The following is a 15,640-nucleotide window of genomic DNA, read 5'->3' as shown; positions in this document are numbered from 1 at the left end:
CCTAAGATACTCGAATGACTTGGAATCCAGGCTATCAGAATATTTTGTTACCATTTGTACCACTAGTATGTAACTTCTGAATAATTTCATTTATGATGTCTATTCTATCTCCTGTTTCCGATTCTAGATGTATCAAGCTGTAAAAAAAATCACAATGTTCTTTTCTTTAAATTCCTCTATTTTGTCTATGGCCATAAGAATTGCCATAAACTCTGCAGTAAATACTGATCAATTACTTGATAATCTTCCCCTTTTACATATTTCAATTTTTTAAAATATAATAAGTATATCCTGTTTTCCTAGTTTTAGGCTTTTGGTCCATCTGTGTACATCTGTAATAACATCTATTCCTTATTTTTAACATATTCCTGTCCTTGTATCTTAGTTTCCATTGTATTTCCTTTCTTGCTAGTTATTGTGGTTAACAGTTTACAGTCTTGGTTTCTTAAACATCCATTTTGGCATCAATATGTTATCTCTATTTTCCATTATTTTTATTTCCTCAATCTTAATCTCTTTTGCCTAATTTGTCATGTGGAATGCAACCAGCTTTTTCCCATTTTCCCTTTTTATATTCATGATACCAATGTTTCCCAATACTCCACTTCACTGGATGTACTTCACTGAAAGACTGAACCTTATTCCAATACCTTATATGAAGTAATTGTCTCCTTAATCTTAGTGGCATCTGTCCTGTCATTACTTGCAAAGCCTCAATTGGTGAATTAATGCATGTGCCTGAAATGTGTCAAAACTCTTTAATTGACACTTATTTGCTGCCTCTATAATCTATTATACTTCTTATTGTACCTTTATATATCATTAAAATACTCTTTTGATCTGCTCCGCATTTGGTACCTGCTGTTGCTCTCAACAGATGTAATCTTCCTACACTTATCTGTTATACTTTTGTTCTTCTGCTGCCTGTCCAGTGCTTTGTATTTCCCGCCACCCTTGAGTGGGCTCCAATAATGGCGCCTGTAGTGTTCTACGTATTGAATCATGGGATTATTGTCGTATCTTTTTACTATCCCTTAGTTTACAGCGGAAGAGAGTAAGTAGCGAGTTTAGGCTCAAATTAGTGATGGTTTCCGAGTTGAGACAGCATGCTAAATTTCCATGGTACGTAAACTCATCATCAGTAGTATAGCGTTAAAGTATCATAGATTTATTTTCCCTATAGTCTACTGTCACCGTATTTATTTTACGTTTCTGCTTCAGCATGGTACAAGATAATCACTATATTGATCTCACTAATTTTACTTAATAATAATAATTAAAAGGAGAATTATTATTATTATTATTGTTGTTTTTTTTTTTACTGTAAACTTCATTATCTACGATTTTTGCATTTCTAGACTTGAACAATAATGGGAGATACAAAAGAGGTTGGGGATTTGAACAGTTCAAATTCTGAAGGTGATACACTTTTATCCAGTGGGACAGTCACATGCTGCTCTGCCAGCGTCCTGCCTACAGTGACTCCATCATTCTCTGAAGCCCTCTTCCAAAAGAAGGGACACCATGTCAGGACTCTCACACCTGAGGAAGGGGCAAAACTTGAAAAGGATACCACTGTCCTATCGGATTTCAAGCAACAGAAGCTAGAGAATGATGCACAGAAGAACTGGGACTTGTTTTATAAAAGGAACAGCACAAACTTTTTTAAAGACAGGCACTGGACGACAAGGGAGTTTGAGGAACTCAGAGGGTGCCGACAGGTACAGTAAATTACAGAAACAAGTTTGGTGTCATGCTTTGTAAAATCTTTCAATGAGACGCACAGCATCTAGGCTAGGGCTACTCAAACTCGGTCCTGGGACCGCCTGTGGCTGCTGCTTTTCATTCCAACCAAGCTCTCAATTAGCTGAACTAGACCTTTAATTGAACTGATAATTTGCTTAATTAGACATTTGTACTTGTTTTCAGCTCTTAATAGTTGCAGTTCAAGTTACTTTTAAAATATTATAGTTAACTTGAAATATGCAACAGTTCGAGAGCTGAAAACAAGTAAAAAGATCTGTTTAAGCAAATTATCTGTTCAATTAAAGGTCTAGTTAAGTAATTGAGAGCTCAGTTGAAATGAAGACCAGCAGCCACAGGGGGTCCCCAGGAGTGAGTTTGAGAAGCCCTAACCTAGGCTTTGATGAAAATGGGGGTATATAGGGTATACTGTAGAGCAGGGTTCCCCAGTCCTGGTCCTAGGGATCCACTGTCTCTTCTGGTTTTTATTCCAACTGAGTTGTCAATTACTTAATTAAACCCTTGATTGAACTAATAATGTGCTCAATCAGGCCCTTTTAATTGTTCTTGACTCCTAAAAAGTTGCAGATTTCAAGTTAAGTGTACAATTTTATAATTAACTTGAAATCTCCAGCTGTTTACAATTGCAGACAATTAAAAAAAGGTTTTAAGTGGATGAACAGTTCAATTAAGTAATTGATAACTTGGCTGGAATGAAAACCAGCAGACACAGGTGGTCTCCAGGACTAGGGTTGGAACCACTGCTGTAGAGCTCTCCCAAAAAAATAACATGGGCAGAAATTCTTCCACTGATACACATAACCAGACTTGATAGGACATATATTATGGGGTGAAGTACAGTTTTGAAGTATTAAAATGGGACTGCTCAGTGAATGGGCTTTTGGTGGCTTCCACAAGAAGTGAGTAACAACAAGCTTGGAAAGCATTGTGGGAAAGTGTCAGTAAGACCACAGGTGCTACTAGATCAAACTCATAACTGCAGAACTATGGTAAAGAAAAGAAAACAAAGTTGTTCATAAATGACCAACTGGCCTACAAATCAACCATATAAATTGATAGAAAATAATACATATATAAAGTAGCTATGTATAAATAATTTATGCATTTGATTTGTCGAAATAACATGTTTATTTTATAGAAATAAAGTGCTTGATATGAGTGAAAATCCAACACAACAAAAATTAAATGATGCAACATTAATTATGCTATGGAAACCAATTTGCCCTATATTTTGTGTTTCACCCTCTTTTTGCAGACTGAGGCTCAGAAGCTGGTCCTGCTGGAAGCAGGGTGTGGGGTGGGTAACTGTGTGTTCCCTCTACTGGAAGAAGACTTGAATATATTTGTGTACGCCTGTGACTTCTCACCTAGGGCAGTGGAGTATGTGAAGGTAATTAACAGACACACAAAGCAGGTCTTTGTCCAACCATGTTTTTAAATTCAATTTAACTTGTGTTGCAGTGCAGTTAACCAATTCTTTAAAAGACACTTTGTCTAAAAATATGTCAATCTTAACTTTGTTTCTTGTAGCATAGTATTACTGTAACTACAATATGTCCTGTTCTGGACATTCTGCATTATAAAAATATTTCTTGCAGAATTGAATTTAGACGGTCAGCGGTTGTACTTAACTGACATTCTGTTCCTATGCAAACACTCATACTCTAGCCATTCTTACTTATAACTAGGAGTGTACACAGTACTATTTAAAATCAAATGCAAATACCTGAGACATAAGACGCCTCTGGCTTTACGTAGAGTTATTTTAAACAGTACAACACACACTGTTATAGCTGTACGGTTGGGAGGTCAGAAGTGCAGTGGGCTGACCCTGTTACAGTAAAGTTTAGGTCAATGTCATACATGTCTGAGAATTTGTTTTCCTTCAGTTTCACAGCGAACCATGTGACAAAGATGTAGAGCACCTAGTTTTGCTGAGACTGATGACATAACCAGCATCTTTTTGTAAAAAACATGATTTATTTTTTCATTTCTGTATTAGATGGAATTATTAGAATATGTAAAGCTGTTGTACTTAGCTTTCTTTTTCTTATTTGTTCTCACTGTTTTCTACAATTTTCCTGAAGACAAAATGTCATTTTTGACTACAGTGTGTCTTTTATTGTTTTCTTTTGTAGGAAAATCCTCTGTATAGTGCTGAAAGATGCAAGACTTTCCAGTGTGACCTGACCAAAGATGACCTGTTGCAGACTATCCCACCTGACTCTGTTGATGTTGCAACTCTCATATTTGTGCTTTCTGCCATACACCCAGACAAAATGCACCTGGCAGTGGAAAACATTTATAAAGTAAGTGCAACGCTCCCTCGATATTTTGCAATTAGAATTTAACAATTTACTGGCACTTCACTAATGGACTGTTTTCAATATTTCAAGATTTATTCAAATTGTAAGTCAGATAGTGAAGGGAGCATTGTAGTAGCAATTCAGTTTTTGTGTATGTTTTGTGAGGTTTTATTGACATAAAGCTGACCAAGGCCCATGTGCCAGCTAAATATCATCGTTGCCATGTTGCAAATCATAGCCACCTTATTCTAAGTTTTGTTTGTGTCTATGTGTTGTCCAAATTTCTTATTACCTTAACACGTGTTGAATAGTAAAGTACAGTGCCTATAGAATGTCTACACCCCCTTGAACCTTTTTCACATTTTGTTGTGTCAGTGCCTCAGAGTTTCATGCCTTTAAATGAGGATTTTTTTTTCTCCCACTTATCTACACACCATACTCCACACTGTTAAGGGTAAAAAAAGTTTTTATTGAGAAAAAAAATGTTAAATACAAAACTGATAGATCATAATTGGATAAGTCTCCACCCCTTTGAGTTAACACTTGGCAGCAGTTATAGCTGTGAGTCAGTTGGGATAGGTCTCTACCAACTTTGCACACCTAGATTTGGCTGTATTTGACCATTCTTCTTTACAAAACTGTTCAAGCTCTGTCAAGTCCCTTGGGTAGGGTTGATGGACAGCAATCTTCAAGTCATGCCACAAATGTTTGACTGGATTTAGGGGGGCTAAATCCGGGGCTCTGACTGGGTCACTCAAGGATATTTACCTTTTTGTTCCTTAGCCACGCCAATGTAGCTTTGGCTGTGTGCTTTGGGTAGTTGTCATGCTGAAAGGTGAACTTCTGTCCCAGTTTCAGCTTTCTTGCAGAGGGCAGCAGGTTTTCCTCAAGGACTTCTCTGTACTTTGCGCCATTCATTTTCCCTTCTATCCTTATAGGTGCCCCAGTCCCTGCCGGTTTGAAACACCCCCATAACATGATACTGCCACCACCATGCTTCACAGTAGGGATGGTGTTCTTTGGGTGATGTGCTATGTTGGGTTTGCGCCAAGTATTTAGGCCAAAAAGTTCCATTTTAGTTTCATCAGACCACAAAACTTTTTGCCAGATGGCTACAGAATCTCCTGTGTGTTTTTTTACATACTTCAAATGGGATTCAAGGTGGGCTTTCTTGAGTAATGGCTTCCTTCTTGCCAGCCTACCATACAGGCCAGATTTGTGGAGTGCTTGGGATATTGTTGTCACATGCATAATTTGACCAGTCTTGGCCATAAAAGCCTGTAGCTCTTGCAAAGGTGCCATTGGCCTCTTGGTAGCCTCTCTGATCAGTCTCCTTTTTGCTCGGTCATCCAGTTTGGAGGGACGGCCTGATCTAGGCGGGTCTTGCTGGTGCCATACACCTTCCACTGCTTATTAATCGTCTTGACCGTGCTCTAAGGGATATTCAAGGCCTTTGATATTTTTTTTGTACCCATCCCCTGATCTGAGTCTTTCAATAACTTTGTCCCAGAGTTCTTTTGAAAGCGCCTTGGTGCTCATGGTTGAGTCTTTGCTTTGAAATGCACTACCCAGCAGAGGGAACCTACAGAAACTGCTGATTTTATCCTGAAATCACGTGGATCACTACCATTTAACACAGGTGGAGGCCACTTAACTTGGTGTGTGATTTTGAAGGTGATTGGTTCCACGTCAGCTAATTTAGGATTGCTGTTACAAGGGGGGTGGACACTTACCCAACCAAGCTTTTTCAGTTTTTATTTTTAATTCATTTTCTACACATTACTAGAGTATTTTTTTCACTTGGAAGTTGTGGGGTAGAATGTGTAGATAAATGACAAACAAAAAAAGCTATTTTAATTCCAAGCTATAAGGCAACAAAAGGTGAACAGTTTGAAAGGGGTTGTAGACTTTCTATAGGCACTACAGTGGCTCTCAAAAGTATTCACACCCCTTGGACTTTCCACATTTTATTGTATTACAACATGGAATCAAAATGGATTTAATTAGGAGTTTTTGCCCCTAATCAACACAAAGTCCATAATGTCAAAGTGAAAAATTAAATCTACAAATTGTTCTAAATTAATTAGAAGTACAAAACAGAAAATAATTGATTGCATAAGTATTCTCCCCCTGAGTCTATTTGGATAAGTCTCTACCTGCTTTGCACATCTGGACACTGCAATTTTTGTCCATTCTTCTTTGCAAAATTGTTCAAGCTCCGTCAAGTTGGATGGGGACGTTTGGTGAACAGGAATTTTCAACTCTTTCCACATATTCTCAATTGGATTGAGGTCCGAGCTTTGACTGGCCACTCCAGGACATTGAACTTTTTGTTTTTAAGCCATTCTAATGTGGCTTTGGCTGTATGTTTGGGGTCATTGTCCTGCTGGAAGATGAATCTTCTCCCAAGTCCCAGGTCTCTTGCAGACTTCAGCAGGTTTTCCTCCAGGATTTCTCTGTACTTTGCTGCATCCATTTTGCCCTCTATCTTCACAAGCTTTCCAGGCCCTGACGCAGAGAAGCATCCCCATAGCATGATGCTGCCAACACCATGCTTCACGGTAGGGATGGTGTTCTCAGGATGATGTGCAGGTGTTAGGCTTACGCTCTATTTACGTCTCATCAGACCATAGAATCTTCTTCCAGTTGGTCTCAGAGTCTCCCATATGCTTATGGCAAACTCTAGCCAAGATTTGATGTGAGTTTTTTTTCAACAATGGCTTTCTTTTTGCCACTCTCCCATGAAGGCCAGTTTTGTGAGGCACCCGGGCTATTGTTGCCGTATGCACAGTGTCTCCCAGCTCAGCCGTGGAAGACTGTAACTGCTTTAGAGTTGTCATAGGCCTCTTTGTGGCCTCCCTGACTAGTGCCCTTCTCTCCCGGATACTCAGTTTTTTTTTTTTTTTTTTTATCAAATAATTACGGCCATATAGCGAGGATGTAAATATTATATCAACACTCCTTTTTAAATAAGGAACCAAGATTGCAATATCATTGCTATTATTAGTGCTAGATAGTGAGAAATACTGTAATAAAGAAAATAAAAAAATAAAACAGTATTAATATTATTAATAATTTAGCCAATGCCTTTATCCAAGGTGACTTCCTTAACTTACTCCAGCAGCTTATATTGTTCGTTTTGGTTTGTCCTTTTACTATAGAAAAAAAAAGGCTTTGGACCCAAACAGGGTTGTTGTAGCGAGGGTGTTCTGTATTTAGTATTTGACTTGCATGCTTACTACACGACGCTTGCACATTTTAATATATAATGTGTGCACATTTTGTTATTTCATTTTTGTTATTTTTCACCACCCATAGTGTTCAACATTTAACAGAGGGTATAAAGAAGTTTGGATCATAATCCAATATCATCCCTTACAAAAAAAGTAACATACTGCAAGTAAACATATGCTAGAATTTGTCTGGTTTTACTATACTATTGGTACCATTATTCTATCCTATTTTGTCACAAGTATACTTGCAGTATACAACTTTATATATTCTTTTTGTAAATAATGCAACATAGTTCTCAAATATTGGACATTTCTTAGATTGTATGTTACTTCTCTTTTGCATACCTGCATTGTCTCTTGCTAGATATGCACCTCCAGATTCTGACAAATACGTTTAAAAAACCAGGAGCAACTTCTGCTGTGGATCAAAAAGCTATAAGGCTCTGCAGCTGCCCGCCTATGTGGATAACTGTTAAAAAACTAGTAGAAACTAACTAAAACACAAGTCTCAGAAAAACAAATGGAAATCTGGAAAAAGTAGGGAATTTTGATGTTGAAAAAATGTATGAACCCTGAGATAATGTACCTATATTGAGTACAGTGTACCTTGTACAAATCACAGTCAATTATGGGCAACTTCACATTTTTTTGGACAATCAAATGTCGACAATGGACTGCCCGATGGGCAAGTACCATTACCAAAATTTTGCGAGCCGTGCTTCATCTTCATGATGTGATTTTTGTTAGGAAATATACTAACCAACTGTGGGATCTCCCAGAGACAGGTGTATTTAACCTGAAATCATGTGAAACACCTTAATTGCAGTCAGGTGGACTGCATTCAACTACTTATGTGACTTCTAAAGACAACTGGTTGCACCAGAGCTTATTTAGATGTGTAGCAAAGGGGGTTAATACTTATGCAATCAATTATTTTCTGTTTTATATTTGTAATTTATTTAGAACAATTTGTAGATTTCATTTTTCACTTTGACATTATGGACTTTTTTGTGATGATTAGGGGCAAAAACTCCTAATTAAATCCATTTTGATTCCATGTTGTAATGCAGTAAAATGTGGAAAAGTCCAAGGGGGGGGGGCGGGGGAATACTTTTGAGAGCCACTGTATAAAAAAATGTCCATTACATGAGAGTAGTTGAACTTCATGCTGATTTGAACTCTGCTGTCGCCAAGATAAGCACCAACTAAGACATAGCTTTTCACATTAGTAAACTAATGTGATCCCTCTGCATCTCCATCCATTTGCCTTGTTTTCCATCTGATAATGTAGATATCCTTCTGTCTGGTGTTGATTGCTGAAGTGTAGTGCTGGCTCCAGGGATCAGCTCATTTTGCTTCCCCAGCGCATCAGCACACACAACGCCTGCAGTGCTGGCTCCGGGGATCAACCCAGTGCGGTCTCCCCAGCGCATCAGCATGACAACCATCTGGATTGAGCTAAGTAGGGTACATCTCTGGGGTCTTCAAGTGGGCACCTTCCATCCTCTGTATTTAGTTGACTAGCCCACGACACCTCAAGAGGGCTCAACAGTGACTCTGGCATCCCAGCATCACCCCCCTCCCCCCTCCATCCCCCACTCAGCCCAGCTTAGCTTACTTACCTGTACATCAGCGTTGCTTTCTTTCTATTGTGCTTGAGATCCCCATCCAGAATCTTTCCGTCTCCACCACAGCCAGTTGCTGCTTCTTTCTGCTTCTTCAGATAAGTTCTTCACTGTGCGATGCAACTCTTGGCCTCTGAACCAGACGTCTCTGAGAAACCGAGTTGTAGAGTGTGCCACAAATCCTCGACAACCCACCTCAACTGGCTAAACTCGGACTCTCCATCCTCGCTGTTCCGCTTCAGCAGCTAGTTGAGCATACCGAAGTTTCTTCCTCTCATACGCCTCATCCACAGCATCTTCCCATGGCACTGTTAACTCTACCAGATGAACAAGGTGTGCAGATCCAGACCACAAGACAAGTGGTGGCAATCTCAGGTGGAAAAATAAGCCGTTGACCAACATCTGCCAGCATCTTCCAGTCTAGCAGGTTCCAGTTGTCCTGAGCAAGGCTTGATTTTAACACCTTTTCTTGGTGGTTGCTGTCCTGGATGGAGGAATATTGTCTTGTGTGTAATGCTTTGATGGAACTGGTGGCAACTTATTGGTCAGGTTACGCTTGTCTTCCAATGCTAAGGCCAAACATCGCAGCATCTGGTCATGGCACCAAGTAAACCGTCCTTGGCTAAGACCCACCTTACATCCTGTCAGAATGTGCCTTAATGTTGCAGGTAATGAACACAAAGGACATGAGGGACCCACCCAGAGGTTTAGGTTCTGTGGTGATGGGAGAACATCATAAGCTAATCTGATGAGGAAACTGATCCTGCTCTGTTCCATTGTCCATAGGTCTTGCCAGCCGATCTTGTGTTGTTCCACACTCTCCCATCTCATCCTTTCTCCCTGCTTGGCCTGGGAAGTGACCTTTACACACCTGATCCTCTCCTCCTGCTTTTGCACCTCATTGACTACCAGCTTCCTTCGTTGAGCCGTGGTTGCCTTGTGCCATGTAGGAGGAGCTGAACTGAGACCAAAACCTCCTTTTCCATGCTGAACTTGCCCCATAATATCTCCGATTCGAAGGGCAGCCTCAGCATCTTCCACAGCTTTCTTTGCCGTCCATTTTCTTCCAGTTTTCAACACAGGTGCTGCCTCCCTTACGCATTTGTCACATGAATCTACTAATGTCGTTTCCAGTTGGACATTGGCGCACTTAAACTCCTCGGTTAGAGCAGAGATTGGTAGCTGCAGTATTCCTTTACCATAAAGTCCCACTCTGCTGAGGCAGCGTGGAACTCCCAACCATTTCCTGGCGTATGAACTGATTAAAGCTTCCAGCTTCTCAACTGTTGTCAAGGAAACCTTGTACACAGTCAATGGCCACAGCAGAATTGGCAGTAGACCAAACTGAAAGCACCAGAGTTTCAGTTTGCCTGGTAAAGCGCTGCTGTCTATGATCTTCAACCCTTCCACTGCTGTTGTCTAACTTTTCCCACGCGAACTGTGTCCTTTAGATCACCATCATACCATCTCCCTAGCTTCTCAGACACTGTTGGTATTGCCTCACCATTAATGTAGAACCTTTTATCTACTACATTACCTTTAATTATAGAGATGCTCCTTGATTTAGTGGGCTTGAATTGCATTCGTGCCCATTCAGTGTTATTGGTTAATTTGCCCAATAACCTATTAGTGCAGGCTATTGTTGTAGTCATTGTTGTCATGTCATCCATGTATGCTCGAATTGGTGGTAGTTGCATTCCAGAACCCAAGCACTCTCCTCCCACTACCCATTTTGATGCCATAATAATTACTTCTATTGCCATGGTAAAAGTCAGTGGAGAAATGGTACATCCTGCCATTATTTCAACTTCTAGGCATTGCCATGTACTGCTGAATTCTGAAGTTGAAAAACTAAATTGCAAATCTACAAAGTAGGCTTTCACTACATTTGTTATTGTCATCGGTACGCTGAAAAAAATCAAATGCTGCCCAAATAAGTGGCACCGAACCATATGCATTAGCCAAATCCAGGAATGTCACATGGAGCTCCTTCCTCTCCTTTTTTGTTTATTGAATTTGTTGCCAGATTACGCTGATATGTTCTAAGCATCCTGGGAAACCTGGAATGCCTGCTTTTTATACTGAAGTGTCAATGAAGCAGTTCTTTTAATAGGTAGGTTGATAATCTCTGAGCGATAATGCTGAAGAAAATCTTGTCTTCTGAGTTTTAATAGGGAAATAGGATGAAACTGACTGATGCATGTAGAATCCTTTTCTGTTGGTATAAAGACTCCACCTGCTCGGCGCCATGCTCTTGGTACAACCTGTTTTTCCCATGCCACTTTCGTCAATTTCCACAGGATTCGTAGAACTCCAGAAGCACTCTTGTACACTCTGTATGTAACTCCATTAGGCCCTGGAGATGATGATGCCCTTGCTTTTTTCACAGCTTGCTCTACTTCTTTCCACTTAGGTGCACAGTCCTCCATTTGGTATTTGGGTGGATTGATAGGTGGAATATCTGAAGGAATTGACATAGGCTCCTGCTCTTTCTTTTTGTAGTATTTCCGTAGGCACTCGGCTCTGCGCAGTGTTGCAAGCTTATCTTTTATGACCCTTTGTAACAGATTGAGTCCCTCCTTCTGACTTTGTTCTGCTTTTCTCCATTGCTTCCTCAACTGCCTCCTTTCTCTAACTAAGCGTTCAATCTCCTGCTGCCGTATAGACTTTCCAGGAATAGTTTGTTCTTTTTTCCTTCCTTTTTTCAATTCCAAACCTCTCGCTTCCATATGCGTAGATGATGTCCCCAAATTTATCCAGCTTCTTTTCAACTGTTCCATTTAACCTTTCCAAAGCAAAACAGAGATCCATGTTTACTGTGTCCCACGCAGTTTTCTCACAAGCTCTTGGCCATTTAACTCCAGGCTTGTGCCCGTTGAGGTTCTTTTCTCTCTTACGCTGGTTCGTCTGACCGGGTTCGCAAGGATCATTAGGTTCATCACTAGTTGTATCCACGCAATTCCTCCTCACATCTATGACAGTGGTGCTGATATCCTGCGAACTGTGGTTTGCTTCCTGTCCCTGGATTTCATTTGACTTACTTGACTGACTTTGTAAGAAGTACTGATCAATGCGAGGCCCTTGTCCCTTCTCCCTCAAGCATTTAATTCTCCCTTGATGAATCTTCAAACCCCTGACCATTGTCACCTTGCTCCAGCCACAGACACAAACCTGGAGTTCCATGTCTTTGCTAACTGCAGATCTTGAACTAGTCTTTTGTGAAGTACTCTCCATTCTCATATCCGTTTCCATTCCTAAGTCGTTAACCGTGTTATCCAACCTTGAGTCATCTTCCGCCCCCGCTCTCGCAGACTCTAGGGGTATTTTTCTCTTTAATTTCTCAGAAGCCTTGGGTGAGTGTCTCCAACATCCTGTTTACCATTCAAAACATAGAGCCGGATACTGCCGACCAGGGTAGCTAACCCTTACCACCCCCAGTGGGGTCTCTCCTCCTGTCAGCTGTCTCTCCATGATGTCACAAGGTCTTTCCCTTGTAGCCAGCTGCACTATTCACAGCAGTCGCTGGATGTATCCAGATCTTCATTATTTCCATTACATGAGAGTAGATGCAACTGGGGATTGCGGTGAGTTTATTTTAAATATTGAAAGAGATGTTGCTGTAAAAACATTTGGCTGTGAGACTGTTACAGGTCACTCACCAATGTTCCTGAACTAATTGATGTCTGCATTTTGTATTTTTTTTTTTTCTTGCCTAGGTATTAAAGCCAGGTGGATGTCTCTTGTTCAGGGACTATGGTCTGTATGATCATGCAATGCTCAGGTTTAAATCTGGTAACAAGCTTGGAGATCATTTTTATGTAAGACAAGACGGCACAAGGTCGTTCTTCTTCTCTGAAGGTAAGTTGCCCAGCATTAATGTGTCGATCACACCAAGTATACATTTTCTTGAGAATGCTTGGGCCAGCATGTTAAATTGCTGGACATGCCTTTGTTGTTTGAGCATCTCTCTTCCAGTGGACTGACCTTGTCAAATGCAAATGGTAGTGATATTTATTATGGTGCTGACAGCAATATCTGTACAAGGGAACTAGAAATACCTGTATACATCTTAATGTAAATTTGCTTATAATCACAAGATTAATTAATGTTACCAACAAACACCATTACCTAACAATTTTAACAATAGTTAACAATTTTTTTTGTTTAACTCTGCAGACTATGTAATTACTGTTTATTATTTATTTATTTTTTTTTATCATTTTCCAGAACATTTGGCACAACTTTTTACTTCAGCTGGGTATGAAACATTGGTCAACGAATATGTAAGGAGAGAAACTGTTAATAAGAAGGAAGGACTGTGTGTCCCAAGGGTGTTTCTTCAAAGCAAATTCAAGAAACCGAAAAATGGTGCATAGGCGATAAAACATGGAAGATCAACAAACTACGTTATGCTATAACCTACATTGATTTATCAGCACATTTTAGGTTGTGTCATTCTTTATACTCACAGCCAGCTACTAAACAGTGCTCTCTAGAGTACTCCTCCTGCAGATTAGAAAACCTAACACATTAGTGAGCTTCATAAGTGGTTCCAATGAATGCCTTGTACAACTGTATGCTGGCGAAGTGGAGATTATCTTCACTTTTTTCTGTATAACAATTTGGTTTTCCAGGTGCAAAAGGATATGTCGCACATAAAAACAAATGCACACATTTGTGTCCTGTGTGTTTTGAATTTGGTAAACATTCTATTAAACCGCTTTCTCCAGCCCAGCTCAATGCAAGCTCCAAACCTGGTAAGTCAAGGGACAAAAAATATAATAATCCAGTATTGTAGCAACAGCATCAAGAATGAGTGCAAAACAGAAATGTAAACATCTATTCAAATGACATTTGAAGCTGCTTGCGTTTTAGTCGGTAACAGGGACTGTGCCTAAGATGCAATCAGACCTTTTTTGTATAGAATGCATGTTGGAATCATTGTATTCATTTTTGTCAAAGTGTTTTGATGTACAGTATGTACAAACTCTTTTGTTTTTAATTACTTTATAAAAGTGGGAGCATCTGAATTAAAAAATACATTTTAAAAGAAGCAGTTGGTGGTTTGGTTTGATTTGATTGCCTGTGGATTTGAAAAAAAGTGCTTTATTTAAAAAGGTTTGAAATCAAAGCTTGAAATAACTGTTAGATGTTGCAATTTTATGTTTTTGCCACAAGGTGGGAGCAGACAGTTCTCACGCTGAAACTTTAGAAACAACACAATAGGTTTGTTTCCCTGTCTCTTGTACAGGCATGGATTCTTCACTGTTTTTGGCTTTTATCTTCATCCCTGAGGTAGTTCTTTGATAATGCATGCTGAGCTGTAGCCCCTACTTTACACTGTGTTTTTCCTGTATGAAGTGTTTTATATCTTTGTACCAAACACATTTTCATACGTTTTATATTTCACACATGGTCACAGCCAAATATTTCCAGCAATTCAAATCGCAACATTTTTTAATAGGTAAGAAATCTGATTATTAGCCTTGTTTAATATTATTACTTGTTCCCTTTTTTGTGCTAATAATCTTTTGATTCTTGGCTTCATTTTTTTAGGATATGCACTTATTTGAAATATATTGCTGTAGATAAACTGCAGCATCCTAGAGCCTTTGCTGTAGGTCACAAGGTCTGATTGCTGCTAGATCATTGGGATGAACACTTGAATATTGATAATTGAAACACCAGGCCTATAACAACAATTCTGCAATGTTCTGATACCAGATACCGGTACTTTAATAAAAATAAAATAATAAAATGTGGGCAATTGCACCAAAACTATGGAATGATCAATACAAATGTAGTAATGGCTAATTTGCTACAGTACTGTTAGGCAATACTGTATGTGCTTGAAGTAGTAACTTTGTGGTAATTACAGTATAATAATACATGCAAGTTATATGCTGTAGGGTTGTAGGCTCCACAGTGACTTTGTTTCAGCAGCAACTCCATCCATAAAGTCTGCACAGGAACCTTTTCCAGGCCTTTTTAAACACAAGCTGTTTGATCATGCAGTTCCTGATAAATGTCATTAATCAATCTTGTTTGGTTCATTACATCAAAAGTGGGGGTTCAGTGAATGAATGATATGCATTGGTTGTGATGACGTTGTAAACATAACGTCCTTTACTTATCATTTATGACAGCTAAGTAGAGCAAAGAGGCTTTCGATTTTTCCATTGTTTTTATTTAGAGTTTGTTCACACTGACTGACCAAATGGTAACGTGCTGTTACTGAAGCCCACAATGTGAATCTCCTGACATGCTGTTCGAGTGGAAACAAGTGCGTGTTGTCCAGCCTGAAGAGAAATGATCTGTGCCACTTTAACATGTCTGTTTCTTATGTCAATAAGTAGTACTCCTCTCTTAATCTTTTGTGACCGGAGCTGCTGTTTCTGGTGGAGTTTTTCTTCAATTTATTGCTATTCCTGAATTACCCAGGAACTGCCTTGTTGACACATAGGATAATACATCCACTGCGTTGAGGGATGACCTTATTGCATAGGCACACACTATCAAACCCAGTCAGGGACATCCTTGTGTTTTCCCATGATTCTTAGTTGTTCACAACTCACACACGTCATATACAGTGGCTTGCGAAAGTATTGACCCCCCTTGGCATTTTTCCTATTTTGTTGCCTTACAACCTGGAACTAAAATGGATTTTTTGGGGGTTTGTATCATTTGATTTACACAACATGCCTACCACTTT

The 15,640-nt window shown here is 39.5% G+C and overlaps 1 protein-coding gene across 2 annotated transcripts; it reads left to right on the top strand.

Moving 5' to 3' along the window:
- The first annotated feature begins 974 nt into the window (after positions 1 to 974).
- mettl6 (methyltransferase like 6) lies at positions 975 to 13,944 on the top strand. Of its 2 annotated transcripts, none has more exons than XM_041248103.1 (6): positions 975 to 1,054; positions 1,359 to 1,721; positions 3,020 to 3,154; positions 3,903 to 4,073; positions 12,645 to 12,786; positions 13,156 to 13,944. In XM_041248103.1, exons 2-6 carry the CDS (start codon positions 1,371 to 1,373, stop codon positions 13,302 to 13,304), a joined length of 948 nt encoding a protein of 315 aa, XP_041104037.1. In that variant the 5' UTR covers positions 975 to 1,054; positions 1,359 to 1,370; the 3' UTR covers positions 13,305 to 13,944. The 2 variants fall into 2 exon arrangements, with proteins under 2 accessions (XP_041104037.1, XP_041104036.1); XM_041248102.1 differs by having other exon boundaries at positions 1,019 to 1,122.
- Positions 13,945 to 15,640: the final 1,696 nt, after the last annotated feature.

The sequence above is a fragment of the Polyodon spathula genome, chromosome 4, assembly GCF_017654505.1.
Source record: "Polyodon spathula isolate WHYD16114869_AA chromosome 4, ASM1765450v1, whole genome shotgun sequence".
In the NCBI taxonomy this organism is placed as follows: Eukaryota; Metazoa; Chordata; class Actinopteri; order Acipenseriformes; family Polyodontidae; genus Polyodon; species Polyodon spathula.
The sequence above is the reverse complement of the archived record's forward strand: the minus strand, read 5'-3'. Positions and strand labels throughout refer to the sequence as shown.